General features: G+C 42.1%; 1 protein-coding gene across 1 annotated transcript in view; it reads left to right on the top strand.

The window, feature by feature from the left end:
* rrp9 (ribosomal RNA processing 9, U3 small nucleolar RNA binding protein) overlaps positions 1-14,413 on the top strand; it is a 32,364-nt gene extending 17,951 nt beyond the window's left edge. The window contains exons 11-15 of the mRNA XM_052018074.1: positions 6,273-6,335; positions 6,463-6,608; positions 8,438-8,517; positions 12,332-12,405; positions 14,227-14,413. Of these exons, the coding sequence (XP_051874034.1) occupies positions 6,273-6,335; positions 6,463-6,608; positions 8,438-8,517; positions 12,332-12,405; positions 14,227-14,323 (460 nt within the window). The 3' untranslated portion in view covers positions 14,324-14,413. The remainder of the gene's footprint in view (positions 1-6,272; positions 6,336-6,462; positions 6,609-8,437; positions 8,518-12,331; positions 12,406-14,226) is intronic.
* The last annotated feature ends 484 nt before the right edge of the window (positions 14,414-14,897 follow it).

Genomic DNA, 14,897 nt, shown 5'->3' on the forward strand with positions numbered 1-14,897 from the left:
CCATTCCACTAAGCTCTCTATTTCCTTCCTGTACTCTGACTCATCGCTGTTTGAGATACAGCCTACAACGGTGGTATCATCTGCAAACTTGTAGTTGGAGTTAGAGCAGAATCTGGCCACACAGTCATGAGTGTATAGGGAGTAGAGGGCTGAGGACGCAGCCTCGTGGGGCACCAGTGTTGAGAATAATCGTGCTGGAGGTATTGCTGCCTATCCTCACTGATTGTGGTCTGTTTGTTAGAAAGTCAAGGCTCCAGTTACAGAGGGAGATGTTGAGTCCTCGATCTCGGAGTTTGGTGACAAGCTTGCTTGGAATTATTGTATTGAAGGCAGAGCTGTAGTCAATAAACAATAGTCTAACGTTTGTGTCTTTACTGTCCAGATGCTCCAGAGCTGAGTGTAGGGCCAGGGAGATGGCATCTGCTGTAGACCTGACTCTTCACTTTGCACCTGTCATTTGAAGACTAATCATTCGCCCTGACACATTTAGTGGGTAAAAGGTAGCAGGGCTGCCACCTCTCCCTACCTCAAGATTCAATGCTCATCTGTAGAGGCAAACCTTCTCAAGCCTTGGGAAATAATAACATCCTTGCGTAAGTGTTGCAAGAAAATGTTGAAAGTCTCAGGGAGCTGCAAAGAGCTCTTTTCAGACACTCTGTATACATAGCATCTGGATTGCTCTAACTCCACCATAATTAGCACCTGTGAAGAGACCCTTGGCTGCTCCACAAGAAAACACCAGGACTTGTTTGATTAGAATAACTGGGATATCCAGGAGTTAATTAACTGCAAATGTAAGGTGCTCTTCAATTAGAAAAGTTATATATTAAGGGAATAGAAACTACTTCGCTGCCACCTGAAGGCTGAGGTCCAGCAGAAAAGTTATGACCTAAATAACAGGTGATGGGTGAAAGATAACAGGAATTCCCACAACTTGCTGACCATCCCCAAGGCCATCTGCAGCCCAAACACCCAAGGGCCTACTCTGCTGAGAACCAAGAGGGGAGGAGAGCTTAAGGACAGAAGCAGCTAGAACCCACTGGAAGGAACACCCTTTCTTGATGTGAGGACACTTGACTCCATCCCACAGCAGCCTGTTGGGTCCACTGTAGCCACAACCCTGAATAACATGCAATCAAAAAGGTCTTGTGCCAATTGAAAGGCTCTTCTTGAGAGGAGATGTGATTTCTGCTGAGCTTGGCAGAGAAGAACTTCACAAAGTTACAACCCATATCTGGGAAGAGGTGCAGTTGCCAGGGGACTTTGAAGATGATCACCATTACATCTCCAGCAAAAGAGACATCTGATTGTGGCAACAACAGAGTGACGTTATTTTGTTTCGTAGCTCAAAGTAGTCACTGAGACCTGACAATCAGGCTGAGGCTGCTTTCATATCAGCATCTATGCCCATTCACCCCCATAGACTCCCATCTCGTAACTTTGCTGGCTGCTAGTGCCAAAGATGTCACTGATTTTATTTGTGGCAGCTTCCCCCGTATCCACTGAGCCCTCCTGAAAGCATTGAATTTTCTCAGCAAGGTTAATTTATTAATCTTAGTTGGTGTTAGCTGGTTGCTTACTTATGAAGGACATAACAACCAAGCTAAGCCCTGCCCTCCCTTAATGTGCTATTTCCAGCTGAGTTCACAGATCTAGTCACCACATTACAAAAAAAAGAAATACTGGAAAGGGTGCAGAAGAGAATCACAAAGATGTTTCATGAAGTTGTCAGGAATCTTTTGTCTCTTTGCCCTTCTCACTCAAGGACTAACCTTTCAGCTTACCAGTGGCTGGCCAGCTGCCTCATTTTAAGCTCCCTCACTACTTTCGACATGCAAACATAGTAGGTATTAAAATTGTCTGTCTGGTTAACAGTGACGAGGAGAGATCTAGACTGCAGAAAGAAATAGATGGTCTGGTCAGTTGGGCAGAAAATGGTAAATGGAATTTGGTCTGAAGTGTGAGGTGATTTGGGGAGTGTAGCAAGAATATTGAATGGTGTGGAAGAGCTAAAGGACCCACACACACAGATCCTTAAAGGCAACAGGACCCATCAATCAAGTAGTTTAAAAAAGATGCACAGGATGCTTTTCTTTATTAGCTGAAGCAAAGAATATAAGAGCAGGGAGACTATACCATAACTGAATACAATGTTAGATTATGACTTGGGTACTGTGTACAGGTCTGGTCATCACATTCTGGGAAAGATGAGATTGTATTGGAAAGGGCATAGAAGAAATTCACAAAGATGTTGCCAAGACTGGAAAATTGTAGTTATGAGGAAAGATTGGCTACAGTATAGTTTTTGTTTTGGAACAGTAGAGAATGAAGAGACTTAATTGTGCTGTGTAAAATGACAGGGTGATAAAATGTAAATTGGAAGGACCTGGTTCTGTTGGCAATGGAGTCAAAAACCAAGGTTTTATGGGGTGATGAGGAAGACATTTCTTTACCCAGAGGGTGGTGGGGGTCTAGAACTCGCTTCCTGAAAAGGTTAGGGGAGGCAGAAACCCTTGTCACATTTAACCAGCACCTGGATATGTATTGAAGAGCAGGGAACATGTGATGCAAAGTGGGATTAGGTTGGTTAGCTCCTTTTTCATCTGCCACAGACACTGGACTGAATGGCTTCCTGTGATACACGTTTTCTCCGGTTCTGTAAGAGCAATTTAGCACTGAATGGATTAATCATTTCTGCAGCTGTTCGGTTGAAATGTCTGTGGTTAGATAATGTGAGAGATATTGAGGAGCAGTTCCCATAAAGATGCTGTGAAATCTATTCTCTAAAACAACTGAGTTGGTTACACCTCTGAGTTGTGCCTTGCAGAAGTATAGTTTGCACAGTTGATTTTTGTCACCCTCTTCCCCATCTATTTCTGATCTTGCCTGTTGCCAATCAGTTATTCCTAAAATGCTCCATAAAGTAAACTACAGGTATAAGGATAAGAAGTATGTCATTATCAGGCAGATCTGTTAATGTGCAGTTTACACTAGTAGTGCAATTGATTGCAGATACATAGCCGAGTTCATTGATCATTGCCCATATTGTAAACACTGTCAACCCATGGAAATGTGGCTCTATGATTCTGCAGATGAGATTTGTTCAGCAAAAGATGATGATGGCAGCAGTGATCCTAATGTTAGCCTTTTTCATTCTCCCTTCTGTATCGTCAGAGCCCTTCCCTGTAAGTGAGACCATTAGTTTGAATGCACATATACACTGATGTAGAATTCTGCTGCTAAAGGAAGGAGGGAGAGCTGTTGGCAGCTCTCAGCAGGAACCTTCATTTAACAGAGGAGCATCTAATAGCCAGACACACACTGCCATTCACAGCTTTTAAATGACTGCCTATGCAATTGCACTTGTGCTAATAAAACACAAACTGCTGGAAACTTTCAACAGGCCAGGCAGCATTTGTGGAAGGAAACAGTCCCTCTTACTCTCACCCACCATTGTCATTTAAATGGACAGGACTTTACATTTCCACTTTTTCTGTTGCCTTTCCAGCAGTTTAGTTTTGAATGCACCTCCTTTTGAGCACAAGCTGTGTTCCTGCGTTGTCTAGTTAAGTGTTATAAGAACTGGAAGCAGAGTAGGTCATTCAGCACCTTGTGTCTGCTCTGCCATTTGGTACAATTTTACCTCAACTTTCCAGTATTATCCCCATAACCATTAAACCTACAATATCTACAAATCTGTGACATGAGTATACTCTGAGCATACACAGGCTTCTTGGATTCCAAAGCTTCACCACCCTCTAGGTGCAGCAATCTCTTCTCAGACTTGTATGGACGGCCCTCTGTTTTGAGACCAGGACCCCTGATTTTAGACACCCCAGCCGGGGGAAACATCAACCCCGTATCTACTTTGCAAAGCCCTTTAAGACTTTTGTGAATTCCTATTAGGTCACCTCTCGTGCTTCTAATCTTGACTACTTAATCCTTCCTCATACGACAGACTCACCATCCCAGGAACCAATCTGGTGAACCTTTTGCACTCCTATTGCAAGTACATCTCTCTTTGGGTAGGGAGTCCAGACCTACACACAGTATTTGTGTACAAGGACACCCATATCCCTCTGGACACCAACACCTTTCAATCCTCCATCATTTAAATAATCTGTTTCTATTCTTCCTACCAAAATGCTTTAATGAAAAGTAATCGCCACATCACCTCTGCAATGAACGAATGCTTGACCTGTGTGATTGCTCCTCTGCCTGGTGCTTCCAGCTCTGTCATCTTTTTATCATTGCAATATCTTTTATACAGTGCCAATTTAAAAAAAGAGGCATTGTACAAATCATTGTTGCAGCCAGGGCATTATGTGGAGATTCACATCAACATACAATGCAGTATTGATGGTGTAAAGCATCATTTGATTTTCCACCAAGGATTGATGTGAATGCCTCAATTTATTGTCAGAGGTGTGCATTGCTGTGGGGGAGAGTGGGAAACATGTACTGGCACTGTGTTGTATGTGCCTTACTGGTGGAGTGGGTTAAGGCCCCTAGCTGGGTTGGGAGGGGAGAGTGGTGTGCAGTGGTTGAGGGTTGGCATTGATTCACATTGCAGAGTGAGTTACTGACATACAAGATGAAGCTGCCGCAATATAAAGAATACAAAGAGAGCAATGCATACGTCAGGCTGCTGTTTATCGATTACAGCTCAGCGTTCAACATCACCATTCACTCAGTACTTATCAACAAGCTTCAAAAGCTGGGCCTCTGTACATCCCTCTGCAACTGGATCCTCAACTTCCTTATCAGGAGACCACAGTCAGTGCGGATCGGCAATAACATCTCCTCCTCGCTGACAGTCAACACAGGCGCACCTCAAGGATTCATGCTTAGACCATTGCTGCACTCTGTCTACACTCATTGTGAGGGTAGGCACAGCTCAAACGCCACCTGTAAATTCGCCAATGACACCACTGTTGTTGTCAGAATCTCAGATGGCGATGAAGAGGTGTACATGGTTGAGAGAGTTCAGCTGGTTGAGTGGTGTCACAACAACAACCTCGCACTCGGTGTCAGTAAGACTAAGGAATTGATTGTGAACTACAGGAAGGGGAAGTCAGGAGAACATACACCAGTCCTCATTGACGAATCAGCAGTGGAAAGGGTGAGCAGCTTCAAGTTCCTGGGCATCAACATCTCAGGGGATCTATCCTGGGCCCAACACATTGATGCAATCACGAAGAAGGCATGCCAGTGGCTCTACTTCATTAGGAGTTTGAGGAGATTTGGTATGTCACCAAAGATTCATGCAAATTTCTATAGATGTACGGTGGAGAGCACTCTGGTTGCATCACCGCCTGGTATGGAGGCTCCAATGTGCAGGATCTCAAGAAGCTGCAGAGGGTTGTAGACTCTGCCAGCTCCATCACGGGCACAACTCTCCCCACCATCAAGGACATCTTCAAGAGGCGGTGTCTCAAAAAGGTGGCATCCATCATTAAGGACCCTCACCATCTGAGACATGCTCGTTATAATAGTAATTTTTGTCTTGCACTGTACTGCTGCCGCAAAACAATAAATTTCATGACGTATGTCAGTGATAATAAATCTGATTCTGAAGCGAGGACTTTAACATAAGGCACATGTCACTTTCGGGAGTAAGGTAGTCCAGCAGACCTCAACTATGTCTGTCGTGCACCAGAGTTTTATTTCTGTGTGAACTCACTAACAGTAGTTTGACTTGGGTTTTTCTCACTGAGGTATGTTACAAACATCCCTGCCATAGTTCATAGAGATGCAATGTAGGGCATTGGGAAACTGATAACTTGCTCTTGGTGATGTGCTTTTTCCAGTAGGTAGATCGTTTTCTCTTTGGTTTATTCTGCAGTGATCTGATGATATAAAGGACAACACCACACCTCCACTAGGGCCCAAGCCCTGTCTAATATATTCCCATTCTCATGACTGACAGCAAGTCGCAGAAAACGATATCCTCAATGGGAGACTGGAATAGAGTTTACAGATCAGAGCTTCTGTTCCAGTGCCTAACATCACTGGGAGGTCTCTGAACAGCTGCCAGCTCATTCTGATCACTTCCCACTCACTGTATGTCAGCAAGTAAATCTTATAGCTCGCAATATAACATAAAATGCTGGGGATACTCAGCAGGTCAGGCAGTTTCTGTGGAGGGAGAAACATTAACTCTGTTAATGGCCTGCTGAGTATCCCCCATCATTTTCTGGTTTTATTTCAGATTACCAGCATCAGCAATTCCTTGCTTTTCAGCTAATTATAGTTTCCTGTTTGCTTCCCAGGAGTTCCATTGACTGCATTCAACTGATAAACGAGGAGACAATGGTGTCTGGAGCTGATGACGGGTGTGTTTTATGCCTGAAGTACTTCAGTTTTATTTAGTTATTTTTAAAAAATGTCTATTTGATAGAAATCTTTTTGCCTAAATACAGGGGATTAAACTTTAAACCTGTTGACCTTTCTGTGTTCCAGCTCCTTGGCCCTTTGGACAGTTACTAAGAAGAAGCCTCTGGTAACTGTCAGGGCAGCTCACGGTATCCAAGGAGACCCAGGCATAGAGCAGCCAAATTGGATTACTTCTGTGGCAACACTGCTGAACAGTGATTTGATAGCCTCAGGTGCTTCAAGCTGTGAGATGTGATTTAATGTTGCCTGTGTCCGTGTCTACTGAAAGTAGTTAAACCCATTTTCTGAAAACAATTCAATGTCTAGTTTGCTTCATTCAGAACATATAGAATTTCCTCTTGTTTCATTTCAAGTACACCTCCTCTTGCTATGTGCCCTGTAAGGACTTAGCCCATTCTCTGTTTCTCTGTCTTTGTTATACCTGTTCTGAAACAAGTTTGTTTGATTCAGACCCTTCCCAGTATGTTGATGACTATATAGGTGCTGCTTCCAGCACTAGTACAGAACTCAAAAAAAATTTGATTTATTTTTTTTTTGTTTTACTACCAGTTGCTACCTGGCTCTCTCAGCTTTGACTCTTTCTTGGCATTTCTACCTAGGGGGATACATTAGTTGCCAATATCCATTATAAACCTACAGCTCCCACATTATCTCAACTACACCTCCTCTTGCTATGCACCCTGTAAGGACTTAGTCCATTCTCTCAGTTTCTCTGTCTTTGTTATACTTGCTCTGATGAGACGTTCCACACCAGTGCCTTTAAGATGTCCTCTATTTGCCTTAACTGTGGCTTCTCCTGTTCCACAGTTAGACTCCCAACTCTGTCTCCTCTATTTCCCACACATACTTGCTCTCATGCTTTCTCTCCGCTCAAACAAGGATAAGGTTCTCCTGGTCCTCATTTTCCATCCCACCAGCCCCCACATTCCAAGGATAGTACTCTATAATTCCCCCCACCTCCAACAGGATTCCACCGCCAGACACATCTTCCTCTCTCCTCCTCCTTTCATCATTCCCAAGGAACTATTTCCTCTGTGACTAAGTCCATTCTTCTGTCTCCTACAACCATTCCCTTTCTTGCAGCACTTCCCCATTATAGTTATAAGAATGCAACACCTCTTTACCTTTTCTCTTCCCACCATCCAGGGACCCAAGCAGTTCTTCCAGATGAAGTAACAATTCATCCATTTAGTGCACTGCATTTGGTGCTCACAATGTGATCGTTATGTCAGAGAAGTCAAACACAGTTTGGATGACCACTTTGCAGAATGATTTGGGTTGCAAAGAGCAATCCTGAGCTTTAATTCTCCATCCACTCCTTTGTCTTCATCCTACATTACTCCCAACAATACCCTGTGTAACTCGAGGAATAGCTGCTTCCTCTTCCAACAAGGCACAGTACAGCACTTGGAACTTAAACTATCAAAAGTTAATTCAATGTTAAACACCCGTGCCATTTTTACACAAATGTGGCTGTACCTTTGTTTCAGTATGTTACATTTCTGTTTCTCTATTTTGTTTCAACTGCCAGGTTTTTTCAAAACTAGTTATTTTGACAGCCTGGGTCTGCATCATATCACAGACATTCCCTCTGTTTTCTCCAACCCTGTCCCTCTGTAACTTCAAATGTGCTTGTCTTATTTTCTCAGTTCTGAGGAATGGTCCTCGGGCTGAAATATTGACAACTGTTTCTCTCCCCACTGATGCTGCCTCACCTGCAGACTGCTTCCAACATTCTCTGGGTTTATTTCAGATTTCCAATATCTGCAGTGTTTGGCCTAACATTTCCATGTCGACATGCTCCGGCCATTAATTCTTCCTTAGAGTTTTTTCCCTGTTTTTTCTATCAAATGCTAACTGAATTCTGTGTGATACCATAGTTTCCTGTATGTTTACAATGCATTAAATGAAGTGTACATAACACTGGATCACTGCAAAATACATGGTTACAGGACAATTAAGAACGTGACATTATCAGAGTGTTTTATAGCTGCTGTAATTAACTGAACTGCTAATGTTGCTTTGATTATCTGATTTTCAGGTTCGCAAAATTCCCAAATCAGACTCTGGAAGTGTGGGGAGGGATTTAAGCAACTGGAGCCGCTCTTTGACATCCCTGTGGTAAGAGATTTTAAAGTAGTTTGGGCATCTGATAGATTATTTTTCTGAACACTAGGGTTGATTGCAGTGCAGTCTTTGGATACCAGACTCACTAGTTGAAATCTAGCGATCTTAACAGGTTTTTCCCTACATTTAGTATGGCCCTCTCCTGAAGCCCAACCCGTGCTGGGTAGAATCCTACCTGTCCTTTGTGTATTAAGGTCAACGAGCTTTTTGAGCATGCAAGATGGTGCCAGACTCTGTCATGTACCCGAGCTTGACCTTTTGGGCCAGAAAATGTAAACAAAAATATGCAACATAGAGTTAGTAAAAACGGTAAAACAGAATCAAAGCTTAACAGTTGTCACCTAAACGTATGTAGCATTTGCAACAAGTTAGATGAGTTGACAGCACAAATAGCAACATATGAGGATGATCTAATAGCTGTTATGGAGACGTGGTTGCAGGGTGACCAGGACTGGGTGCTCAAAAGTTATACAATGTTCAGGACAAAAGGGAAAGGAGGCAGGATAGCATTAATTAAGGAAGGTATTAGAGCAGTACTGAATCGTGATCTAGAGGCTGTGGCTAAAGTAGAAATTGGTTTGAAATTGTGAATAGCAGGGAATTGTGAATAGCAGGGAAGACATGGGTATCTTAATTTGCACTTATCCAGTATTGTGTCTATAGGCCCCCAAAACGTGGCCTCAGTAGGGTGAAGCATAAATGGGGAAATATCTAGGGTATGTTTGAAGGGAACTGCAATTGTCATGGGAGATTTTAATCTACATATTGATTGGATGAACCAAACTGTCAAGGGTATTGTACAAGAATTGTGGATGCATCAAGGATTGATTCTTAAAATAATATGTTATGGAACCTAGCCGGGAACAAATTATTTTATATTTGATCATAAGTGATGAGGAAAGATTAATAAGAAATCTTGAGGTTAAAGATCCCCTTGGAGGTGGTGACCACAATGTGATAGAATTCCAGATGCACTTTGAGGGTGAACACCACAGGACCAAAACCAGAGTCTTCAGCTTAAGAGCAATTATAATAGCATGAAGGTGGAGTTGTGTAGGTGAACTGTGACAATAAGCTTAGAGATGAGTTGGTAGATGAACAGTGGCAGATATTCAAACGGCTGATCCAATACACTCAGCAGGAATTTACCCTAATTAGAAAGAGGGATTCAATGAGAAGAAGGCACAATCTATGGCTAACAAAGGTAGTCAAGTGTTAAATTGAAAAGTAGGATATACAAAGTGGCAAGTGCTGGTGGTAGGATAGAAGACTGGGAAGTTTTCAGGATACAGCAGTGCAAGTCTTAAAAAGCTCATAAGGGAGAAAATTGACAGAAAACTTGCACGTAATATAAAAAACAAAACTGAGTTTCAGTGGATATATAAATAAGGCGGCAGCCAGGGACCTGTGGAGAATGAGGCCGGTGAATTAATAACAGGAAACAGTATATATGTTAAATCAATTCTTCTGCATCAGTCTTCACCGTGAACAGCATTGCAAAGTTCCCTAAGATAGTAGATGGGCTAATTTTAAATATTGTGGATGAACTAGCAAAAAAATCCCAATCACACAGGATAATATATTAGAGAAGCTCATGGGGCTAAATGCAGACAAATTGCCAGGACCCGATAGCTTGTACCCAACCATTTTAAAGGAAGTAGCTTACAGAGTTAATGGATTACTGGGTGCATTGGTTGAAATTTTTTTCAAGACTCAGTGAATTTCAGGAGTATACCAGAAGATTGGCTGTTTTCTAATGTTCAGAAAGGAAGATAGAAGGCGGGAACTAAAGGCCAGTTCAATGGTGGAGTCAGTAATTGAAGGAAATAACCCACCTTCAGCTTTTGCAAATAACAAGTTATTATCTAAATGGGAGTGACTGTAAATGAGTGAAGTTCAGAGGGATCTAGGTGTTCTAGTGTATGAATCACAAAGTTAGCAGGGAGGTCTAACAAGTGTTTGAGAAGGCAAACGACATGTTGGCCTGTATTGTGAAGGGATTGGAGTTTATGAATAGGGATGTTTTGTTATAGTTGCATCGGGTGTTGAAGACAATTGCAAAATGGTACATACTTCATCCCCTTACTTTTCAAAACAAAAGGTAGTAGCATTGGAGACGGTGCAAAAGAGATTCACCAGGCTAATTCCTGGGATGAGAGGGTTGTCCTGTCAAAAGAGGCTGGACAGGTTGTATCCTTGGTGTTTTGAAGAATGAAGAGTGAGCTTATTCAAACATAACATCCTAAAGGGTAGATGTTGAGATGTTTCCACTAGTGGGAAAGTCACAAACAAGGGAACATAGCTGCTAAATAAAGGGCCAGTCATTTAAAACTGAAGTGCATAGAAATTTCTTCTTTGAGGTGGTGGATCTCTGGAATTCTGACCCTGAAGGTGGTGGAGACTGGATCATTAGATATATTTAAGGTCGAAATAGACACATTTTTGAAAGATCAAGGAATTGAGGGTTAATGGGGAACCAGCACAGAAGAGGAGTTGAGGCCGGCATAGATCAGCCATGATTATGTTGAGTGGTGGAGCAGACTTGAGGGTATCCTGGATATATGTTGCTACACTACATCATTGAGATGTTTTTAACAAATTGTTCGTCTGATAGGGAATGAATTTAAATTTGAAAAAAACAAAGACCACAACTTCTGACTCCAGCACTGCATTTGATACTCGGAAGGAACAGTTTCCCCTTCTGAGACTTCATTCTCATGACTTCTGTTTCACTTGCACTATTTCAGTATTGGAATAGTTGGAAGAAGGTGCTAATTGCATTCTCAGTGCCTATTCCCCAGTGGAATACCGCTCAAGTTATTGCTGGAACACCCCTGCTGTCAGCTGACCTTAAAACATCAACATGGGTTGAGATGGATAATTAGTTGAGAACCTGCAGTCCAAGTTTGCAACCTCATTACAGTTTCTTAGCCTTGGGTTCTGGCTCAGCTGATGTTAAACATCAGCTGTGTTCCTCTGGTCACAGTTGCTGACAGCTCTTGCAATTAACTCCTCTTCCAGCAGTACGTGGCATCACTTAAAGCACAGTGACTCCTCTGTACAAATATACAGAAAAAAGACTATCCTGACATGGTGCAGATATCAATTCAATCCAACATATGTTCTGTTCTTGTATGCAACAGGCTAGAGGGAGGGGAGCATGGGACAAAACTCTGGGCAAAGTGCTGAAGTCTCTGGCACTGCAGCTTCACTGCAGTAAGAGCAGTGCTGGAGTCAGAAGTAGGGGGTTTAATGTCTATATAATCTTTATCAAAATGATCACTGTCACCTTTTGGTGATGAGTGCATTTAAAGGTTTATCTCTGTATTTCTCCTCCCAATATCACTGCATTCTTCCTGGAGGAAGGCAGACACCTACCATAATCCCCAAGTTAAGAATACAACCGACTGGCAGACACTCGGCAAACCTTCAGGCATGCAGGGTCTACACCAGACAACCCATGGTAGTCAGGGTGCAACATTTTGAATTTTGTGGAAGAAAAATGTTGAAAATAACTTATTGGGTGTTGAACGTATTCAATGCCAGTTTGCCTTGATGGTCTGCACTGGAAGGGGGTGCTTTGAATGATATTTCTACTTTCCAGTGTTTACCCTTTTACTTCACGATGCTTACTTCAGCCCTGGTTCAGAGTGGCTAACTGCACCACACTCTGCTAGCCAGTTTATACTCTGGGTTTTAAAAGTGACACCACCTGGGGGTGACAGGAGAGAATTGAGACCTGTGAGCTAGTTTAAGAGGTCCTTGCAAAGTTGAAACTAATCTTCTTCCCTCTTTTTCTCTTTCATAGGTTGGCTTTGTGAATTGTTTAAAATTTTCCAATTCCGGTGACTTTTTAGTGGCTGGTGTGGGACAGGAGCACAGGTAAAGTGATTGCAGTCCCTTGTATCTCAGTCTCGGGTCACTCACTGTATGAGATCAGTGAATCGCCAGAGAAGTTGCATAAATGGCTAAAAACATTGCAGTGTATATCACTTCTCCAGGACAGATTAATCTCCCACTGATGTTGTGCTGATCCTGTGGAGATTCAGGCTGGTGTGTTTTGGATATTGTCTGGACAGTTGGGTAATGTGATGCTTTGAGAACAGTGCATTGCACCATGCATGCACACACTAATATAGGTTGCTTTTAGGACACTGTATACTTTATTGAACACTTTTTAGTTATTCAATATCTGAATCCCTAGTTTGGTTGTGATTTGTTTGCGATCATTATCCATTGAAATATTTCCAAACACACAAATTATTGAATTGGAGTAATATGCAAGATAGTCTGGATATGAACTGTCAGGTTATGAATGAGCATGGGGACAGGTTTGTGTAATGGCAAATTATTGTTCATGATCTGCTGATTGGAGCTACACGAATGAAGCATTATCAGGGTCCAGTTACTGCTCGTTTCAAAGCTGTTATCAGCAAAGGTAGTATGATATTGAGGCTTGTCGCTCCTTTGACAAGTCAAGTAGACCTGATGTTGAAGTCATTGCAGGTCCTTCCTTCCCCTTGGTTTTTCATTTCCATCTGGCAATAGGAGGAGTAAGCAATTCATCTCATTCTATGAGATCATGGCTGATAACTACTTTGTCCTTTTCTCCATGTCTGTTATACTCTTTACCTGTATGCCAGTAAAAGCTGGTGTGTGAAAGGGCCAAAAACCAGCAACATTCAGATAGGACAGCCAGCCAGAGAGTGAAACTATTTGTATAACTTTGAACTCGTCCAGTAGTATAAGATGGTTTATCCTTGGCAGAGTTTCAACTGTGATGTTATCCCACATGAGCTGCTTGAACTACTTTTTATTTAATAAAGTAATTATTGATGAGATAGCAGCTGATTCTGTCACTCAAGCTGGTGGATGCTGTGGTCACTACTGGTAACATATTGAGAAGCAAATATAATTGTGGGCTACTGAGCAGGAGGAGATTGACTGTGCACACTTTAGTTACTGGATATTACTGGTTTGGATTGCTATTATCTTTTCAAAGTATTCTGGCAGTGTGGTTGTTTCTATCTGACTTGAATAATTACAGCTGCCATTGACAGGGTGTGTAAAAGACCTTTGGGTGTCTTTGTGCTATATAAATGCAAGTTGTTATTGGAATGGATATTGTAAATGATGGATGTACTTGGCTGTTCTGGGGAGGTTTTCCACATCTGTACTACTTGTGGCCTCGGTATATTCACAATGATGTATCTCCAGTGAAGTTTTTGACTCTTTTCAAATGCACTCACTGTTGTGATCATAGCAAAAAAAAACAGATGTCCATTTGATGTCTGGTTCAATTCCAATCTGTCCACTCGTAGTATCTTTAGCAGATTGGTTGTAGGCACTTTAGAGCTCCTAGGCTATTGGTCAGCTATGCTTCCCTTCGGTGACTTGAAAAACATTGTGGGTGCGGCTGGTGGGAATAGGATCAGTTCCCGAGGCCAGTGTTTCTGTCCACTCTGGTTAGTTGTCTTGTGTAGAGTGAGCCACGTGTTATCATTAAGTCCGCAATGGCTCTGGAATTGCAGTGTAGCTGGAGACCTCATTGCAATGGATGTTGGTTTAAATTTAATCTTTAAACTCACTGTCACAAGCTTTGCTTTATTATCTGGACCACTCCATTAGACTTCCTGACCTCTGATTCAGCATGTTGGAAATTCTGTGCAATATATTAAATGAAACTTGTACTGTTCTTTGCAGGTTGGGTCGGTGGTGGAGACTAAAAGAAGCTAAGAATGGAATCTATGTAATACCCCTGAAAAAGACACAAACTAAACAATTGGGAGAGAGCAAATAATTCCAATATGAACAGCTGATATTTGTATGAGATTTCTCCAGAGACTTGAGTGCCTTTATTTGTAAATAAAATTATAGTGCATTCACAGCAGTGAGGATGTGTCTCATGATGTGTGCACTGCTGTACTCTGCCCTTTTGTATGGCACACTGTAGCCACCTGCACTGAAACCTTTTACAGAGCTCTGCTTTGAAGTTGATACTTTGCACCTACCTCAACCATCATCTTCAGAAATTGTGCTGTTTTGTGTTCTGGATTTGCATCTTTATTCATTGTCAAACTACATATGCGCACTTTTTAACCCTGTCCCATTGAAGAATCTGTCTCTCTCCAATCAAGGTTGAAGAACAGGATCACATCTCACCACTGTCCCATCAAAATGCTTCCACAAGATCCCACAGTTAAGGGCACATTCTATAACTACTGGGCAGTTGGGTGGCAAATACAGTTCAAGTAAACACAAGGAATGATGTTTGTTACCACTGTTGCACCAATGTCTGATTGTGATGTTATTGTGGGTTATCCTACTGTACATCCTAATCCTGACTGGCATTTCTAAGACAGCCTCTTAGCATT

This window comes from Pristis pectinata, chromosome 6, assembly GCF_009764475.1.
Source record: "Pristis pectinata isolate sPriPec2 chromosome 6, sPriPec2.1.pri, whole genome shotgun sequence".
Classification (NCBI taxonomy): domain Eukaryota; kingdom Metazoa; phylum Chordata; class Chondrichthyes; order Rhinopristiformes; family Pristidae; genus Pristis; species Pristis pectinata.